The 21,824-nt window shown below is 40.5% G+C and overlaps 1 protein-coding gene and 1 long non-coding RNA gene across 3 annotated transcripts in view; one reads left to right on the top strand and one right to left on the bottom strand.

Moving 5' to 3' along the window:
- The window catches only part of LOC147062645 (interleukin-1 receptor accessory protein-like 1), an 87,346-nt gene that overhangs the window by 22,268 nt on the left and 43,254 nt on the right, over positions 1-21,824 (top strand). For both annotated transcript variants that reach the window (XM_085922922.1, XM_085922932.1), the window contains one exon: positions 15,102-15,381. In XM_085922922.1, the coding sequence (XP_085779048.1) occupies positions 15,102-15,381 (280 nt within the window). The remainder of the gene's footprint in view (positions 1-15,101; positions 15,382-21,824) is intronic.
- LOC147062646 (uncharacterized) lies at positions 11,661-18,227 on the bottom strand. The gene is made up of 3 exons (XR_015067474.1): positions 17,912-18,227; positions 13,683-13,771; positions 11,661-13,311 (listed from the first exon to the last, which is right to left on the bottom strand). It is a non-coding gene; the product is annotated as an uncharacterized LOC147062646 (long non-coding RNA).

Here is a 21,824-nt window from a genome sequence, read left to right on the forward strand (position 1 = left end):
AATTATACACTACTGTGACTGAGAATGGCTGGAAGGAAGCATGTCCCCCTAGGCAGAGCAAGTTGCACCTGACACAATGTCTGCATGTCCAGCGACAATTATTGCAACAGTTCCATTCTTTCACGTCAGGGAAAAAAAGCCTGGTTTGCAGGCAAGTTTTTGTCACCATACATCATAATCAAATGTTATTGAACTACGCTTCTGTGGTGTTAATTCTTGGCTGTACATTTAGAGACAAAATTTGAAAGCACTTCTGGCTTTGTTTTAAGCATTAGTAATCTTGATGGGCAAGGTGTGTGTGTGTGTGTGTGTGTGTGTGTGTGTGTGTGTGTGTGTGTGTGTGTGTGTGTGTGTGTGTGTGTGTGTGTGTGTGTGTGTGTGTGTGTGTGTGTGTGTGCGTGTGTATGTGTGTTGGAAAGAAGTGCGGCCACCTCACAGTTCGGAGGGTGCGGGTTCGATTCCACCTCCGGCCCTCCCTGTGTGGAGTTAGTAGCGTGTTCTCCCCGTGCCTGTCCTCCGATCAATGCAGCATCCCCAGTAACGATTAAGGCAACCTCCAAGATTCCCTTCAATGCACCGACTTCGCATGAGCTACAGGAACTTTCCGACATCCCAGCTCAACTACCTCTAATGCACCAACTGCCTACTGAGGTCTTCATGACCTATTGTGAAAAAGTACCAATCGGCGAGCACCAACTGCACAGGAAACCAAGACCAGTTTCTCAGAACAGGACCACCCACAAAGCGAAAGGCCTGCTGTTTTCCCAAGTGATGAAAACATTGAACCTGTTGAGCAGGCATTTGCACAAATCTGCACTGGAACTCAGCGTCCACAAATGTTTGATTCAGCAAATGCTTTGGAGACTTATTAAGGCTTACCTGTATCAACTTCAGGTTAATGAGCATCATAATCTTCCTCTTGAATCTTGTGAACAACTTGAAATCGGTAGAGGTAAAGCTTTATCACTCCCCAAAGCCTGTGCTAAATCATTCTTTTGTTGATACAGAGTTTCAGTGCAGCTCTCCGGATAGACTTTCCCTGGCTTTACGAAAATGCTTGCTTCGTGAGTTTGGTGTTTTTTCATCAGCGGTAATAATAGCAAGTCTTCTATTGTGTGGTTTGTCAAGAACAGATCTTGTCAAGAAACCTGCCAAGAGTAGAAGACATTTTACTGGAATGGTGTGATGGTTATAAAGCTTCTCAAAATGTCAATAGCTGGATTTCAGACGGATAAAAAAAAATCTCCTTGCAAGGTGGCAATTTTGCAAGTGTCTTCCGATGTCAATTGACAAGCTTTGGCAAGGGAATTGATATATATGATTACAAAAACAGCACAGCATAGGCTGTCAAATGGTGATGGCCTCACTTCTGTCCAAATGACACTTGAACCGAAATAGGAATAGTAGTAAAAAAGAATAGTAGTTTCCTTTTCACATGATTGTTATTAACTAAACTCACATTAGGACTTTTCAGCGAAGCAAAGACATTTGAATCTCAAATTGTTTGGAAAGTTGCCAGTACATGTGGGGAGGCGACAGGCGAGCTTTCTTAATACGCCATCCAACCCAAAGCTTAATTGTTTTGCCTTGCCCGGAAGAATAAATAACCCCCTCGAGATTAATAATGCTGCTCTCTGGAGTTTTTGCCATAAATCATGGAATAATAAAGTGTTGAGGAAAAATAGAACGGAACTTAATTTGCTTCTCTACTGACTGCAATAAAGATTATTGCTTTGAGGTTCAGTGAAGTTTTTCCAAAAGTTAACACAGCCAAGTTGAGAAAGCACATTTATTTCATAACTTGACATTACATTTGACTGTACAATTAAATTCAACTCAATTAAAATTTAAGTATACAGCACTCAGACAGCAGCTGACATTTTACATTGTTAATTTAAATTTATTAAGAAGTGTGACACTATTTATGAGAATCCTCGTTTGTTAATTATTGTGCGAGTGTGGTTTGTAGTCATTTGGGAATTTGATTATTTTAGATTGCATTACTTAACCTTTATTAGTCCTTCAATAGGGACATTTGCATCCTTTCAGCAGCAATAATGGTTATAGGAAACAGAAACCAAAACAAATAGCAGGCAAGTGGGACAGATACCCTCATTGTATGGGGTCAAGCGCATTAATACAAGATACGTACATGAACCTGTACGCAAGTTGTCTGTGCTGCCAGCCACAAGTGAGTAAATATCAGCAGGCTTGGAAATTCCTCTCATGTCAGCTTTGCTGGCTTGTCCATCTTACTGGAGATAGATGTAACATTCCATATGATACCAGATGTCAAGATGGATTGACATTGTTTTCTCCTTGCTCGACATTCTTTCCTGGCACAACATTCCCATCCTCAGCTCTCTGGGAATGTTGCGTCACACTCCGTTGTTGCGTCAGCATGGAGTACTAACAGCTGATCCATATGTTTTTTTTTTAGCCATTTATTAAACAGGACAAAATATCAAATTCACCAAATGAGAACAGCCAAGGAGTTTTGCAAGCCACAATTTATGCCCAGATATTTACATGCAGATTAATCAGCCAACCTGGTTTCAGCGGTTGATGTTGATCAATGGACCGTGCCAACATGTACAGTTGTTGCATGCCATAAAAGAGGTTACATGTCTTTAATTTCTCTTTTATGTGTTGTAATATTGTTATAAAATACACTGCTAATTTTTAATAGCAAAAATTCTTTTTTTTTCATTTCATGCAGAAAATGGATTTGATTTATATGTAAGTTATATGCATAGGGAGAAGGGAGGTGCATTGTCTTGTGTTCTGGTTAAGCTACAACAAGAGCTGAAGACTAAGAAAAACAAAGTGGATGATTCAGGGTTACACTCATATCACAGCCCAATGCTTCCCCTTCATTCTCACAGACTCCAGAACCTCCCTTCACATGAACAACTTCTTCCCCTTGGCACCACTTTAAACTTAACATTTAAACCTGCAAATTGTTTGGGCTATTGCACAGCATTGTTTGTTTTCTTCTTAGTCTACTTATATTTCATTATTGGTATTACTGTTTGTGTCATGTCGCATCCGTTGAACTGTAAAATCTCCTAGTTGTGATTGTCCCTTGCACTGACAATGGCAATAAAATCCATTCTGAATCGGAGATATCAGTGGGGTAGCAACACAAACATCAGGCCATTGCATGTCACGGCCACCCAAATGTCAGGCATACATTTAACTTGTTGTGACACAGCCCATTTGGATCACAAACACATATAGGTTGATCATTTGGTCATTTAACCCATCTCCTAACACGAGGTCTCCTTAGGCCTCATCCTCAGTCATGTAATGCTCACTCATGCAGCTCACAATTCCCATGCAAACAGAAGGTTAAATATGTTTCAAATTACAACATTTCTTGATTGTTCCAGAACAGTGCTCAAATGATGCTCTGAAACATTTGCTAATCATCTGGAAAGAATGGAGCTCTGGTTGTAAGGTTTTTACTCCGTCTAGATTATCCACCGCATGTTTACTCTCTTAAATCTAGTCAATTATATGCAAATGCAGTGATTTAGCTTCACACAATTAAATGCGTTAAAAGGACTTGTCATTGAAATGATGAATGGGAATAGACATCATTCATTGAGTTGGCCAATCTTGGTTCATCATCACAATGATTTGCAATGGGGAATTCCCATTTTTGGGGTAAAACCCTGAAAAATCGCGACTAACCTCTTATGGGAGGAATTTATTAATTTATTCAATACAACACAATACAGTCCAACTTTATTTATATAGTGCATTATACAACAGCTGCACCTGATACTTCTAAAACAGTCTTCAGCAAGCTGCCAACCCTGGATGACACCAGTGAGTAGTGTTACGAAAGTGGACCGCTGAGCTGGTGTGCTGCAGAAAGTCTGTGGGTGGAGTTGATGAGTCAACCTGCCTTTTTTGCATAAAAATGTTTAGACAACACTGTTGCGCTGCAGTGTGATGAGTAGCGACTAATTTGCAGCATTAATGCATTTCTCACACTCCAGCTTTTCTGTCCTTTTGAGACACAAACTACTGTGGTATTTAAAGGTTCCGGCTTTATCCTTATGGCAATGCCTCATTAGCTGTCACTCTCAACCCTTTTGTATTAGAAGAAAGTAAACACAAAAGATGCACTCTCACTCATTAAATGTTCTATTCATCCCGATAAGCCATTTATGCGTCTCACTAAATTTCCCCTCTTCCAAAACACAAGAAAAATTGTTAAAATATTTGTTCAAGTGAAAAGATTTGTTGATTGTTGCCAAAACAAAAAGTACATTAGGACGAAGACTGACATGCTCTTTTTTTAAGGCATTAATGAGTCAAAAATTATGACATTTTAAGTTCGCCAACAGATTTTGTGCATCGCAGGCTTTAGAGTGCATTCACAGTGTTTATGCCACAGAAAGGGCACGAGCTGAGGAAGGTCAAGACTGTAAGTGGCCTGATGAAATTGTCACATGGTATATGTTTCAACCTCAGGCACATAAAGACTGCAAGAATGTTTGTTGGTGAAATCACCCTGATTGTTTGGAACAGGAAAGGATAGGAGAGACAAGTATGACAGAAAATCATTAATCTCTACTTCGATGGCAGATAAAGATGTGATTGGATGTGTTGTCTCCGCAAGCATGGCTTTGGAAATGTGTCGTTTATTGAATGCTTCCTCATTCCTGGCTCGTGTCTTGCCTCTCTGCATTGTTGTATTCTATCTTGGGATAAAGGTGTGCTGGAAAACGAATGCTGCACATACAGTATTTATTACAGGTAGCTTTTGAAGTAGTGACCCTTTTGAACCTGGATTGCAAGCATACATAATTGCCTGCTTATTCAAAAGCAAGGTCTCAAGTGGCTCTCATGATTTTCATTTAATTTCCGTTTATTTCATTCATTGTCAAAGAAACGAAATATATAAATACAAGTGTTCTTCAATCTAGAATGAAATGGAGCAGAAAGAAGAAAAGTCTTATTTTATTTGTCTCTCTTTTTTCCTCAGGGTTACATTACTAGAATGTAATATAAAACCAATTGTTACACAAACAATAACATTTGTATCTATAACACACTTGGTCACATAATCACATTTTAATGCCATTCACAAGAACAGAAATGAAAATTTGACATTTTTTACTCTTCTGCGAACACTTTCTATCCAATATTGGTTTCATTAACAAGCCTGACTGACACTTTTCCTGTCAACAAACCACAACTGAATGGAAATGGCAAGAAGTTCTTAGGTCCACTTGCGCTGAGAAACAAATTTGTTCCTGTGAAAAATGGACATTCTGACAAATTGTTCTCTAATTGAATTTCTATAGTTCAACAGCTCTTCTATGGGCTTTCCCCACTTACTTTTGTTTGCATTTCTGAACCTCAGCGTGTTTCTTCTCTTGTCTTAAGATGGACATAATTTCCCATTTGTGCTGAAGTCAATTCCTTATGCCTCTACAAAGCGCAGCCATTCTCCTATCTTGGGTTTTGACACACCCTGCTGAACTGTATTGTCATTTTTCATCTGGTTGCCTGCAGTATGTTACAACACTCAACTAGCATTTGGTAAATAAGCACAAAAATTGTTGAAGAGACGGGATTTTTTTTTCTCATTCTTGCTTGACGTACAACAGCAGTTGCTCAACAGCCTTACTTATTACCTTCGCTTGTTGTTTTCAACTCTGCTGCTAGCTTCTGTTCAAAGTTGCATACTGAGACAAAATATAAACTAGACTGGATGACGTTGGTGTTGTAAATTCATGGCCATTTTTATTCAAGTTGCACAAATGTGTCCACACCTACTGGAAATGAGGCAACTTAATTACAATAGTCAGCGTCCTGCTCTGATTATCATTCTGTTGTACAACAACCCTAATTCCCTGGTGCATTAAAAGTCACAAGAGTGGAACAAATTATACAATCATTCTCAATTAATGGGTCTTCCCTGCAAAGACATGCAAATTCCCAAATGCTCGATTAATTCCTGAAACACGAGTGAGGGACCATAGAAGACGAGCTTTCTTTCAGCGTTTTACTGTAGAAGCATTGTCGGTGTCAGTGGGAATCCAACTTCTTCATCCCCCTGTCGACTCAATTTCAGACAACCTGGATGGATGGATGGATGGATGGATGGATGGAATATGGCATTTTGTTTGGATGTGGCACCCCAATATTTTAAGTGTCCCATCTGGCCCCCTTTGTACAAAAATTCTGAAAAAGCTACTTGAGGGAAGCCACACGTGTAAGGAGAGGAAGCTTGCTTGGCTGTTTTAGTGTAGATTACAGCCCAATAATTAATCTAAAAAAAGAAGCTCCTTGTCATGGTTGGGAAGCTACACTATATGAATTGAGACTGAAATTCTCAGATTTTCAAATCCTGGCTGGTTACTGAGTTTAGATTTGAAAATGTGTGCGTGTGAGGACAAATTGGTGCATCAGTCTGCAGATCATCTGCGAACAGGCAGTAAGACTAAAAAGGGTTTCTCAGGTTTTGAATCAGTTCAATCATATTGCATATCCACATAGAAGAAAATGACCTATTACTCAATTGCCGCGATTGTGGCTCAGCTTAATGAATTGATTGGGAAAGAAAATACCCCAAATTGCCTTGTGCATGTGGCTTCCATTCTGACTGATGAGGGAAATATATATATATATATATATATATATATATATAGCAAGTAGAACCTGCCTTAGATTGCAACAGTCCTGTTTCCCCGTCGATGATTGATAATGTAGTGAAAGCATGACAGCTGCCAGTTTGAAGCAAAAACTATTGTTATTTTTCACCAGAAATCTTCAGTCATTATGAAATTATTTGGTGCCTCATGAAATATAATACATTTTTATTATATCAGTGCTAGATCTGCAAAGGAATTATATCCAATTGTTCAGCTTTTTTTTTTAAATGTTTTTTTAATACACCCAAAAGGCACACAACACTACTTGTAAGTAAATTGTTAGCTAAATAGCCCAATTACTTTTTTCTCATCTTTTTTGAAAAGGGACTGAAAAAACATTCAAACATACAAGGCTAGTCAATTAAATCTTTGCAGAATACAAAGACCCGAATGACTGACAATCTGTATAAAGAAAAAAGAGTGGTGATTTTTGTCAATACTGTGGTAGCAAGTCACATATTACTTCAGCAATTATGCTATTATGTTAACAAAATGTTAAATTGTCTTGCGATGAGACCACACCTCCATTCCTCTCACTTCTCATCTAACTTTTTATCTTTGTAATAAGAATGTGCAACGTGTGAATTTTTTATGGTGTTATATAAGAGTCCCGTTACCCCTGGAGACCTATGCCCTGTTTCTGGTGTGTTCAAAACAAGTACACGAGAAGGGTGTGTGTGTAGCAAAGAAGTTAAGAGAGCGTGCCGAAAAATGGTGAGCACCAGTGAGAGCAGGGGGAGAGAAGTAGGCGAACTGGGTCGCAGCAAGACGGCAGGCTACAGGAGGAGTGAGTGCATGCGGTGGAGAAGCCTGTGAGGGGAGATCTTCCTATTACAGTGTATAGCACTTGGCTCTCAGATCTCCCTGTTGTGTTGAGATGCCAGACAAAAATACTCTGGGGCAACAACTACTGCCACCAGAGGACCAGCTCATCTGCAGCTTGTATGCAAATTGTGTGTACACAGATCCAGTGAGGAAAGCATGGAGGAATCAAAGCAAGAGGGCGATGGTAGAAAATTGGCAAACTTTGAGAAATGATAAGGCAGCAGGGAGGGGCCTATCCTTTAACTATATACAATGTATTGTAGTACTGTTAAGGTATTTTTTTTTAATCACTTTTAAATTCATCTTACTGGATTGGGTCCAAAGTGTACACTGCCTTATACCCAAAGTCTGTTAGGATTGGTTTTCGTGCACCAGTGATCCTAATGATGACAAGCTGTAAGAAAAATTAAAGGAAGCACATTCATGAATGGATTTCTTGCTGTATGCAGTTGGAAGAGAGACTCAGTGTTTCTCTTAATCATTAAAAAAGAAAAAAGAGGTGTACCAGAGGCAATCAGCGAGGCTGGGTGACAGACACCAGGCCAAGTGTAGCAAGCTTCATTAGTGGGAATAGGGCAATCTTGTAAGAACCATACAGGTTCTACACAACTTAATGATCATGATAAGGCAGTGACTACGCACGCGCACACACACGCACACACACACACACACACACACACACACACACACACACACAGGCACACATAGCATGGTGAAATAAAAACAAAGTGGACCAAATGTACACCTGTGGGACTAAGGGACAGCCAGTTTCCAATATCAGCTGGGAACGAGTCATAAAGGAGCAGGCTTGGAGAAGATGCAACAAGGAAATTGGTATGTTTGTTGAATGTATTCACATATTTACAACTGTTAAACTCTCAACCAAGACAGCATTTAGCAGCAAACATAACGCATCCACCACTCACCAGATTGACAAGTGATGTTCAACCTTTTTTTTACTGTCGCGGGAGGATGAGAAGCCCTATTGTTGCAAGATATGTCAGGTTACACAATACTTTTAATGTTTTTAATTTTGTGTAGGGTCTAGTGCTAGCATTATGGATATTGCTCATTATAGTGCATACATGCACGTGTATGCCCACATATGCACTGGTGAATAATGGAAGGGGAGTTTGAAAAGTAGGTCTTAAGATAAAACAGGTTGGGCTGCCCTGCTTTATAGTATGTGAACCAAATATGAAGTGTAAAGATTTCCTTTTTTTCATTGTCATCTTCTTTTAAAGTGTGTGTGTTGTATACCATTTTACAAAGATACTGTCAACCAAATTATTTTAAATCTTAGTTACAGCCATCAGTCGGCAGTTATTGATGAATTTGATTGTGTTGAAGTTGCTCGGTGAAGGCTCATAAATTCTCACAGGATACTTTTAAGTCGATGATATGCTTCAAGAGGTGTGGATGACGTTTGCTGTCATTTTATAGCAACAGCCAAGTTGGCGAGAGTGGATGAACATATTGGTTTTTACAAGTACTGTGATTACACAAAATGCTTTATCGCATGCATTTTTGTTATACTTGTACAGGACTTGTCTAAAATAGCCAGTTAATGATTTTTAAAATATCTCCAATGCGTTGGATGTCCACTTGTGCTATCTGCAAAATGACCCTCCCTTTCTGTCATACACAATAGAAACTGCAAAAGTCTCTGTTTTGTTATATCATCGTAGCCCTCATTATTATGCGCACGCTCATCAAAATTCAAATATGCAGTCCGCCTCACTTACTCACAGATCATCGTGAGAGGGGGAACTTGTTGGTGTGTTACTGCAATCAGCCGTTGAATTGGATGGGATGGTTGGAAGCTCAGGTAAGGTGTTGGGGAGAAAGAGGGAATGGGGGGCAGCTCAGCGGTTGGCCGGTTTAGCCAAGGTCTCAGTGATCTTTGGTGACCTTGGCGGCTGGAATTTGCGCAGTGCTGCTGCATGAATATGCATGCAGCTGATGGGCTCTCACAAAGTCTTTGAGTCTGTGGTGGTCTGTCGCTTCCTATTTGCCTTTACAGCACCTCCTGTCCCCGCAATTGTCTCTTCCTTGACTTGCCCCTCTTTCACATATCCTTACTTGGCTCAGCATTATCTATCCATCTACACAATCTAATGAGATATTTTTAAAGAGCAGTAGCCACAATTCCGCCTCTGATATCCAGTAAAGATGACCTTTGCCATAGGGTGTAGGTGGAGACAGCTTTGTGGGTCAATTTGTTCTTTGGGAGGTGGGTAACGGTGGCCACTTTTTAGTAGGAGGTGCTATCGTCCCCATATTACGGTGAACGTTACAAAAAATCAAATGAAAAGTAATGATCAAATAATGATTTCAAACATACTGTACTATTTGAATTAGCTCCAGTGCAATCACAACCCTCGTGGTTCCGAATGGATGGATGGAGAAATTATATCTCGTTAATGGTGAATGCAGTTGTTTTACTCATGTGTTGTATTAGTGACACAATTCCAATCTGTGGAGCACAGATGTTAAACCAACTGACTTTCGTTGAAAGTAGGTCATGCACAGTCGTAACTTTTCAATACAAGAGATACAAGCACAGTGGGGCGCAGCATTCCAGTGACAACACGTGGCTGATGTCACATCCGACAATGTATTCCAAACATGCAGCCAACACTTCTGTGTTTGATCTTGATGTGCACTGTGCAGTTAGGCATAAGGCTCATAAGACTGTACACGCTTTCTGCCAGAATTGCTAGTTTACAGTGAATGATGCAGAAATGATGCACAAGGTTTTTGTGCTTATTTTAAAAAGTGCAAGAATCTTGGAAATATGTCAGCAAAGGTTAATTAAGAAAAGTAAAAAAATACCTATTATATTTCAAACGGCATATCATTCCATTAAAAATAGTCACATGCTTCAACACTTGCCACTATGTAACTGATTATACAATAATAACAATAGCTACAGTATATAGTCATGTGCTGGATGTTGATGGTAGAGAGAATTAAAAGTTGGATGATTCAAAAAGATGGAGCCTTAACAGAAACGCAAGTCACCACACAATGGAATTCATCATAGTTACATGAATTACTTGTATGCCTTCTAGATCTGACCCATGAAAGACTGTGGATATCGCTATCTAAAGGCCTGACTTACTTGCCCTACTGCGTCCTTCATATGTGCTTGTAAAAAAAGGCTCTTTAAAATACACTACAAGGGTCACTGCTTCTTTGTTGTTGCTCTATTGAAAGTGTGGGAGGGCCAAGGACAGACACATAAATGAGAGAGACACAAATTACTGTCAAAAATGGAGATTATGCAACCAAACTAGTATGATCAGATTGCCTTTCTTGTTAAATTAGTCATTTTTGGTTTTGTCTGTTTTTTACCAGAATGGTTGCTACATTTTCAAGTAGTAAAGCTTTTTTCGGGAATATTATTGTCAGAGGCATAATGGCAATTGAGAAATTCAGGCCAAGTCCTGAGCTGGTCCTTTGTATAATTTTTTTGTTTACTCTCTTATTTTTCAAAATCGACCTTAATTCCTATTTACATACCATTACACACAGTTGTCTTGTGTGTGTGTGTGTGTGTGTGTGTGTGTGTGTGTGTGTGTGTGTGTGTGTGTGTGTGTCTGTGTGTGTGTGTGTGTGTGTGTGTGTGTCTGTGTGTGTGTGTGTGTGTGTGCATCAGGCTTGCAGAATTAAGTGAGCTCCAAATGACCCAAAGAGATTGGGCACAGCTCTTAATTTGCTTCATAATTTAAAGTTTTGCTGACCTACATAAGTTCTGTTATTGCTATTAGTGCGAAAATACTACACGTTACACAAGTTTTTTGTTTTTTTTTCATACCATATTTTTGTGTTCCAGCTCTGTATTATTAATTAATAAGGCTCAGACTTGACAGCGCATCAAACGCTTGTCTTTGATTGTGTGTGTGTGTGTGTGCGTGCATATGTGTGTGTGTGTTGTGCGCGTGCATTTACACATTCAGCATTAATACAGAACTGACACAAGTGTAGAGTTTATTTGCAACATCATCAAGGAGAGAATATTTCCAAAGGTTGTACAATGTAAACATAATGTAACAATTACAAAATAGTCTCAAATTTAGTCACGTGCTCCAACATCATATTTTTGTGGGATGCACGTAGCAGGACCAAATATGAACAATTTCTATTTCTTGTCTCCGTTGTCAATGCTTGCTGTGCCAATGAAAATGCAATAAAGAACCACAAGAATAATGATCACCTATGGTGCAAAAATGTAAGTGGAACTGGTGGTGGTATTTCGTCCACATATTAGAAGGGACAAGCATGATGTATTGTGTAGCCTTCTCTGTAATTGAATTGGGGCAGGAAACCGGGTGGTAATCAGAGTACAGCAGGTTGTCTATTGTCGTTTGACAATCATTTTCTTAAATGACTTTGCTCAACGCCTGTGCCTGTGTGGCCTGTGCTTCTATCTGCAGAGATTTTGTGGCGTTTCAGTATTGAGCACATTGCATCTCTCATGTTAAGAGATTGTTTATTGGTGGAGGGGGGTGGTTTCGGCCAGTTTTGGCCCCTGTGCCTTCGGGTAATGGCTTGTTATTTTTCTCCTTCAAAGTGTACATTCACTGCATTGTCAAAGTGTCCAACGGTCACATAGTGTAAACAAAAAAATTGGAGGAAAAGCAGTTGGTTTGGGCTTTTATGATGCTGACATCATGTATTTAGAAAAACGTCACAAACACGAAAAACTGTTACTGTACATGTTTTCATTCATAATTGCAGAGCAATGTGTAAGGTAATGGCAGTGAATTATAGTTGTTTTTTTGAAGATAGGAGGATTGTGCTGGGGCATAAGATGCTGTGCACCGATCGCAGTGGGGTTCATGAGGTATACTGTCTTTCTACGTTAAAAGTCACTTTTTTAGATTTGTGCTGCAACTTTCTTATGTCCTAAATGACACTTTTCATACTCAGGTCAATCAGTTTTTATGTGAAGTTAAATATATTATTTTGCACATTGTTTTTAAACATGTCTCAATCAAGAGTACTAACAAAAGAAAGAACCTCACCATTTAACATCTGCTGAATAATTGGGAATTACACGGGTTATCTTCAGTGCTATCTTCCATGTGCAGTTTTTGAGGACATTGCTGTCCATAGAGAGGTGCTGCTCCAATCATTTCATCATTGAATTTTTCTTCCTTTCTTTGAACAATCAGCACCACCTCACATTTTTTCTTTGCCAGAATTGAATAGCTCACAGATAACGAGCAGACGCAAGTTATTGAATGACAATCGGGTTGGGAGCAAGTGCGGCTCAGACTATAGAAGGCTTGGGGACAGGAAGGAAATGAGGCCCTGGTAGTTAACAGTGTGGGAAAAATGGAGCCAAAAAGAGGTCAGAGTTGACTTCTGTGAGCTGCCGGTATTGTTGAATATTGTCATCATCTTATCATCTCTCAGGCGGCTCTTCATCCATCTGCAACGGCGCTATTTTCCACCCAACTCTCATTTTGTGAGGACGCCAGAGCATAACGCCCAAATAATGTGATAGTGTCTGTAGTGGACCAGCGAGGGTCTGAGTCACCAACTTAGAACGCCCACGCGGCTATGATACAGTGCAGCAGAACAGGCAAGAGGGTAGGCAAGAGTGGCTTGCATGGTTCCTCCCCATGGGTCTTTTGGAACTGTGTGGGTGAGACTGTGGATGCACTTGGTCATGTCTGCAATGCAGCACTTCTTGGTGTTTATATGGTGGGTTTCATCGCCTCCCAAGGCGTTCTTGCTAGATGAGAGGATTACTGGCATTGTGGGAACGCGGGTAGATGATTTTCTGATTATGCAGCACCCTCTGTGGAGAAGAAACCACAATAAGATGAGTTAACATTTGTTTATCTGATATGTTGTGCAGTACAAGTAAAACTGACACGAGCTAGGAGAAAGTATATTGAGTGGTAGATGTTTTGATTATTCTCTAAATCACGCATGGTTGGATGTGGGTTTAGGACAGTTGTAGGAAATGCTGGTGCGAAGCGTGAGTGTTATCCGAGCAAGCGAGTGTTAACCGCACCAAGAGAGGTGAATATTTGACAGACTTCTTCCTTCAGTCTCAGTATGGGGGTCCTCTGGGGAGGCTTCCTGGTCTAATGTTCCCTGTAATCCCCTAACCCATTCTTGCGCGTTCACATGTCTTTGACTATGAGACGAAACAACATTGTTTACCTTCACCATGGATACCTCTATTCCAAAATGGGGCTTTGAGAACCAGCTTCCATTGTAGGATGGGGCAGTCATGTTGGGCTAGCGATTACCTTGGTGCACAAAACACAGGGGTCTCATGGCATGAGGGCCATTTGTGGCTCGCAGGAAGATTTTTAGCAGCACTTGACATCAAAGTTGAATGTTGATGAGACCCCAACTTTTTTTTGCCATTCACATTGAATTTGCATACAATCAACAGCCTTGGTGGCTCTTGGGGATGAGCTGGTGGGACTTTAAGAGTGACAACTAAAATGAAATTAATATGTTATGAAACCAAAGTGCATGAATAACGGGCAAGAAAGTGCCATTTCCAAAGAAAGGGAGTGTAAAGTTATAATTATAGATACTGCTGACCTGAAATGCAAAACGTTTATGAAACAATATTGCCATTCTTTGGACAAATATTTGTACAAATATAAAAAAATATAATGTCATTTAAAAGACCCTTTTATTTATTGTTATCACCGGTTTTCTTTTGCAGATGGCAGAAGATACTGGAAACATGTTATCATTTATTTGATGACCCAAAATCAGAACAGCTGCAAGTCAACTCTAGTTACAGTGACACTGCAGAGCAGCATCAGAACTTTTAATACATTTGATAGGAGCAGATACATACAGTATATAGAGAATATAGTGCTGTATCTGTGCATTTTGTATTGTATATCAAGTCATGACACAATGAGCATTCTCAGACAAGAACTGAAATAGGAGAAAAGACTGAGTAACCTGTTGCCATGCAGCACAGATTGCCATGGTGATTTACTCCAATTAAACCACTGCAAGCTTGGTAACGCTGCAAAATTAGAGTCAAAAGCACTCTATATTCTAATCTTTATGGCGAAATTGTTCCGTGAGATTCTACACTTAGACAGCTACACCAACCTGCCACATTATGTTTTTAGTCATGTTTATAACAATAGTAAGAGCTAATCTGACATGCAGACTCTTACATCTTGCCACCAACTAATGCAAACACTACTAAATCTTCTGACCAATTAGTTCAATAAGATAAATGTACAGCAATTAGCAGGAGGGAAAAACATTACACAAATCTGGGGCTTTCTGCCACAGCGGGATTTCAAAAAGGCAAAAGTCTGTAACTAAACACCCATTCTTCTGTCATCATTCCATCGTCCTTACTCATAAAACAATTGTTCCTCTGCATACTTTCGTTGTCGTTGAAAAGGGCTTCCAGGATTGGTCAGTCCTTCCGTGCATCCTCGGTCTGGGGGTAATTTTTTTTAAACATTTTTACCTGGTTTTGTAAAGTTTATTTTTGGGGTCTTACGTGACACTTATTTTCATTATGATTACAATGATTATTTGAAATTTAATGTCATACTCTTAATCGTTCCTCTCTCTGTTCTTGTCTTGCAGTGGAAGGATGCACGGATTGGTCCGTGGACTATCTGAAATACAAGGTGCTCCTGGGTGAACCTGTTCGGATTAAGTGTGCTTTATTCTATGGATATATCCGTGCCAACTACACACATGCTCAGAGCTCAGGACTCAGTCTCATGTGGTACAAAAGTGCTGGACATGGCGATTTTGAGGAGCCCATCAGTTTTGATGGCACACGAATGAGCAAGGAGGAGGATGCAATATGGTTTCGACCAGCCGAGCTAGACGACGTGGGATACTATTCCTGTGTATTAAGGTACAGCCTATACTGTCACACCTATATAAACGCAACTCTGTTGTAAATGTACGGTACACAAGTTTCCTTATTTCTAATAAGTAGTACTGTGAATGTTTTGGATATTAGCATTCAACGGCATGTGCACCTTCACTGCGGTACTGGCCATGAATACACAGGCAGTCTTGATCCACGTCTCCATTCACTTAAATTGGCAGCATTTTGAGATCAATGCACATGGTGCGGGTGGCTCGGTGACGCACTGGTTAGCACGTCCGCCTCACAGTTGGGAAGGTGTGGGTTCGATTCCACCTCCGGTGAGTGAGTGTTTGTGCATGCCTGAAATGTGACCTTTTGGAGAAAAGAAGAAAAAGCAGAATTCCGGCAGAAACAATATGGATCTTGCAGTGGTTACTGCTTGGACCCTAAAAAAAAGAATGTGGCAACAAAAAGGGAAGGTTGGTGTTGTTTATGGATATTTAAATCCTCGAAGCTAATTTCTCTCGACTCTATGATTGCAACACTTTGTTGTATGATGCAATCATTGGTATATCATAAGTCGACAACAAATGGCCGCCCCCTGATGGAGAAAAAAAATAAAAAATAAAAGAGTGGATTTTGCTGCTGCTTGCTATTGCAAAAAATGCAATATTAATCAGAATACCATGTTTAGACTCATGGGGGTGCATACATATTGTAAAGATTTTCTTTGCAATGACTTTCCCTTTATATTGAAATGTTCACTTTGTTGACATAAACAGAGTAATGTGGAGGGCACACACATGATGTGTTTATCTCAAACATGAGCTGTACAAGGTCACTTCCTATACCTATACTACAGTGGCACAACGATCACAAGTGTCACTGCCATGCTTGGCTTGCAATGGATGTTGTGGCTTGTCTACTTTGTAGGCCTTATATCACTTTGTCCAACTTCTAAACAAGGTGCCCATGTACATTCTCATGCACCCCTCATGTCGCATTTTGTGTTTGCCCGGATGTATTTAATCAAGGGCTTATCATATGCATGCACAACATACCGGTTCTGTGCTTTCACAAGACCAGCTGCAACTGACAGGAACTTAGCAAGCCTCCAACACACAGCATTTACACACAGCATGCACACTTGAAATTCTGAGCATGCATGCTTGTCTTCTTTGCTCTTTTGTACTCACACCTTCCCACGTACACATGCACAAACATACACACCTGCACAGATTCGTTGCGACGTTACAGGAGAGCGCTCATGTCATGTATAGTAAAAGAACGCGGAGCAGATGTGCGGTGCAGTATGTCAAATTGAGGTCAGCACTCAGCTGTTTCAGATGTTATACCCCGAGGAACATTGTCATATGCGAAGCAAAACCATCTGCAATAGCAAAATGTGTCTCTTAATGCAGACATATATACACACACGCACACACACACGTTATTCATTGTAACTATGCTACAAAAGTGACAATTATATTAGCATCAGAAAACTTTGCTGCTCATCACGATGCCCCTTTCAGAATTTATTCATTAACATTCATTAACCATGGTGAAAACGTCAGAGCCATCGAAACACATTTGTTTAGCCTTCGTGGAGAATTTGTTGATAAAAACTTTTTTTTTGTACGGAGATTAAATTCAAGACAAAATACAATAAAGAAACTTTTAGAATGTGTTTTTTTTTTTTTTTTGCTTCCTAGAATTTTTTTAAACTTTAACCCTTACATTCCTGTTTCTTGTGTGTGACCCTGTCTGATTTAAGTGTATCGTGAAATGTTGGGCGATATTAAAATCTCCAGAAACTCGGTTTTTGAACGGTGTATTAGATGACCAGGCAAGTAATCACAAGGTGGCGCAAACTCTATAAAATACACATCACGCCCAAAGTCAGCTGGGATAGGCTTCAATGCACTTGCCACCTTAATGAGGATAAGCAATATAGGAAATGGATGGATGGTTTCATGCTAAAGAAACATCTGTGGCTATTTCCTTGCTGAAAGAGAAGTCATGCCACAGAAGCACGTCCTGCTGTGTCATTTACTGACTTAAATCCAATAAGGACTTTTTGAATTACTTTTCAAATCTTCTTACTAAAATAATGCTGATAAAGGATTTTAATATTCATGTGTGCTCTCCTGAAAAATCAAGATTTTTAAAGTCTTATCGACTCCTTTAATTTTGTGCAGGTTGTGACTGGCCTTATACGTGAACAAGGATGTACTTTAGACGTTGTTGCTGTGTGTCAAATTTGAAAGTCTTGGACACCCATTTGATTAACTTTTTTATTTTCTGTCTCCTTTTCCTGTGCTGGCGTTAAATCTGCCGCAGAAATCAAATTTTTAACCCTCTCGCTGCTGTTGTTTCTCTGATGTATTTGATGAGAAGTCAGCTCATGGTTCCACTCATCCAGCCCTACTAAACTGACACTGGTGGCTCCATTAAAAACTGTGTGTTAAAAAAAAAAAAGACTCGAGCCCGAGTTTACTGACAGAACTTTCACAGCTAAACAGAATTCCCGCAAACCTGAAAGTGGAAAAAAGATGAGCTTCAGGTCTCTTACCTAATCTTGAAAGACTGCTGGCGCTGCAACCAGTGTACTATTGAGGACGCCAAAATAGAATATTAGTTTAAACTAATTGAGTTAAACCATCACAACAACCATATGCACACAAACCCCATCAACCTATTTACGTAGACTCTTTCCTTGCAATAGGTTTTAAGAGCATGTATGTCACGGATGGAATGGAGAAGGGTTTATTGGAGAACACAAACTAACAGACTCGGCAAACTGATAGGACTTAACAAAACGATAACATGACTGACTGACTGACTAACCGAAACAGACTTGAAAACGACAGGAACCAAAAAGACATGACGACAACAATGATCCGACGGGGCGTGAGGGGCAGACAGGACTTACATACATGACAGGTAACAAGAGGTAGGTGAGATTAATCAAACTAATCATGGGCACACAGGAGGGGAGGGGAGAGCACAGACAGAAACCATGACAACAGACACAATGGAATAGCTGGGGACGTGACAATGTAGTTTGCAAGATTAAGCCACCCCCCCCCCCCATTTACCTAATGTACATCACTTTGCAGTAATGGTTGATTTCAAGTGCTCAACAAATAAAAAAGAGAAACCTTTACCCATTGCGTTTGTAAAGCATGTTTTTTTTTTAATGCAACTATCTATTTTAATTTTTGTGACTTCAAAATGAATTGTGGTTCTAAAATGGTCCTAAAGATCCGTATGCTTCAATTAAAGCAGTGACAATATTACCAATTTTATTCAAATCAAAGAATGCATAACAAGCATTCTTGATGTACAGACAGGTACACACAACTGTTTCCACAAGATTAGATGAGCAAAGAGCGAGCTACCTCCTGATAGGCAAATAATGTTCAACCTCCGACTCTTCACTTTTGCTGGCCTTCTGCTGCTCTCCTCCACCTATTAAATGGCTCCCCTGCATGTCTCACAATGTCACGCTATCACCTGTGGAGAACTGGGGTAGATGAGTATAACGCAGTGAGATTGCATCTGTGTGCATTGCATCTCTCCTTGCTCGTGCACTGAAATTCCCATTGTGGACAGTATTAATATTCACAGACAGGGGAAGTAGGTAATCTCTCATGGAAATGACAGTCAGAATGAGCCTTCGGGAACACTCAGTCATTAAATTCCAACCATGATCTGTCAATTGATCAGACCCACTCGTCTGCACCAATAAGAAACATCAGACTGAGAAGAAACGCGGATGGGTGATGATGTGCAGCCAAAACATGTTCTGTGTGGTTGTGCTGCTTTGCAAGATCACTAAACTAGGGGTTGAATGCATTGGCCTCACAAAATATGACAGTGGCAACAATATGAAGTGTGGGAAATGCAGAGGGTCTATTTTTCTCACAAAGTATGACTGTGGTAACACATGGAGTTTGAGAAACTCTGAGGATCTATATTCGTGTCAAGTGAAACTGTGTGGGCGGCAATTTGGATCACTGGTAAAGCATCTGCCTCACAGTTTAGATTCTGCCTACCATGCATGTCTCTGGTTGTCGAAGAAAACCAGAATACAAGGTGGAAACCCATGCAGGCAGTGATCGAACCCTGCACTTCTGAACTGTAAGAAGGAAATGCCACAGTGCTTCCCCATATTCATATTTACCTAGTATGTATGTATAATATACATACATAGTGAATAAGCAGAGTCGTGCCCATATTCTGTGTCTTTCACCGCTGTTGGTGTTTTGATTGTTTTTCTACACAAACGGTTGCATACTCTCGGGTAGCTGGAGCCAAAAACGTCTGAGTCTCTATTTTGTAGGTTTCCATCAAGAACATGATGGAAACAAAATTGCATTGTGGCAAACAAAATACCTAAGGAATCTAATTGTAGACTTTTATGTATTGATCATGAAAAAATCACAGTCTTTGTAAAATCTCAATCTAAAAACGAGGCTGAGACTAAAAAGTCTATAACTTGACATAAAATGAGAGCAGGTGTGATGATACAGCTCAGTCTCAATTTTACTTGGATTTTGGGGTCCAGAATTTGGTAATCGTGTTTACCCCGAAAGCGCATTATTTAGAACGTCTTGGAGGGGGAAAAAACAATTAAAGTCATGCAATCAAGTGTATTGGAAAATTGCATTTGGGAAATACATACTAAGATACTGATAATGTGTTTGCATTTGGGCAGTAAGATCAATGTTCTGGGTGAAAATTAATAGGATATAATTTACCATCTCGTAGTTGTTTTGGAATCCAATTGAAACACTTTCTGACAGGGGAGTCTGCAAGACAGTCACAATATATTTGGGTCTGCCATGTCAGAATGGTATCTTCCCCCACCATCGAGTTCAACACGCTACCTGGGAGTGATTGATTGACAGCTCCGTCCTTCTTTTCATTCAAGTGTCCAAGACATACGGCCACAAGTCCAATGACAAGCCCACAAAGTCAACCATCAAACTGTGTCCAAAGAGTGTCCTTGACTCAAGTGCAAGTAAAGGAAACTCCTATGTTTGAACATGGTATTTGTTATGGGCAATTCATGGCGAGAAGAGAAATCTAATTCCAGAACTCTGCTTGGGGTCTAGTTGGCAGGTTGAAATGAATACTATCAAACTACTGCCGCCATTTGTAATGCTGTTCTCTAAGAAGATATCAGCTTTGTCCAAAGTCATAGACTGTGTCCTCCAAAGTCCACATTTGAGTGCTGCATGACTAACTGCAGCTGCACTTTAACCGCATGGTGGTGCCCACATTTACGCTGTCCTTGAATCAAGCCTTCATATCTGGCCTTTGTTTCCTTTGTTTTGTTTGCAACGGATCCTGAGCAAGGACTACTTCGGAGAAAAAGAATGGCACAGTGAACTTGTGTGCTCTCTTACTTTCAGTGTGGCTGCCTTAAAATGAGGCTGCTATGTTGTGTCTGCTCCATCATTTTTTATAAAGTCATTAAAAGCACTGTATTCCATATAATTTAATAATAAATCAAATTAAAATAAACTGCTTGAATTGTGTATCCTTACATCACACTTTAGTGTGCTTTCACGAGACTTGCAGAGTATTGAATCCCGAGTCCTCTACTTGCCCTACACAGTCACTGTCAGCCTGGTAACTATCACGATTGATGTATGCAGGATGTGATCTAACGTTGCCATGACATTGGATATCTCCTACAGTGTGACACATTTGACGGGCGCACTAACCTGCCACGGTATTGTCTAGCTTGTTATCATCGCATCTGCAGCACATGCCACGTAGGCCTCCAAGAACACTGAGTGCTTGGGGCACAGGGAGCCTGGCGTTGTCTGAATTGGCTTCCTGATATGACGCTGAGTAACTCATCCAAATATCACCTGGCTCAAAAGGCACCAAGATGGATGTGAAATGTGGGAAAGTCAATGGAGGACAAAATGCTGGCCAGCTCCTTTGCTCATTCATGCAGAGCAGATGACACCTAATTGCTCCTCCACATCCAAAAGGGAACCCAGTAGACCCCTGGGATCCTATTTGTACAGTATGTAGACCATCTGCTGAAAGTCGTCTGGGATAATCTCCACATCATGTTAGATTTGCACATGGCCACCATGCAAAAACACAATTACCAAGTGTTGGGCTCTGACTAGGTGGCTCGGTAGAGCACTGGGTAGCACGTCCGCCTCACAGTTAGGAGGGTGCGGGTTCGATTCCACCTCCCTGTGTGGAGTTTGGATGCAGGCTCCCCGAGCCCACATGGGTTTTCTCTGGGCAATCCGGTTTCCTCTCACATCCCCAAAACATGCTTGGTAGGCCGATTGAGCGTTCCAAATTGCCCCTAGGTGTGAGTGCGAGTGCGGATGGTTGTTTGTCTCTGTGTGCCCTGCGATTGGCTGGCAACCAGTTCAGGGTGTCCCCTGCCTGCTGCCCGATGACGGCTGGGATAGGCTCCAGCACGCCCTCGACCCCCATGGGGATAA

The sequence above is a fragment of the Syngnathus leptorhynchus genome, chromosome 1, assembly GCF_054491065.1.
Source record: "Syngnathus leptorhynchus isolate UIUO chromosome 1, UIUO_Slep, whole genome shotgun sequence".
Taxonomy (NCBI): domain Eukaryota; kingdom Metazoa; phylum Chordata; class Actinopteri; order Syngnathiformes; family Syngnathidae; genus Syngnathus; species Syngnathus leptorhynchus.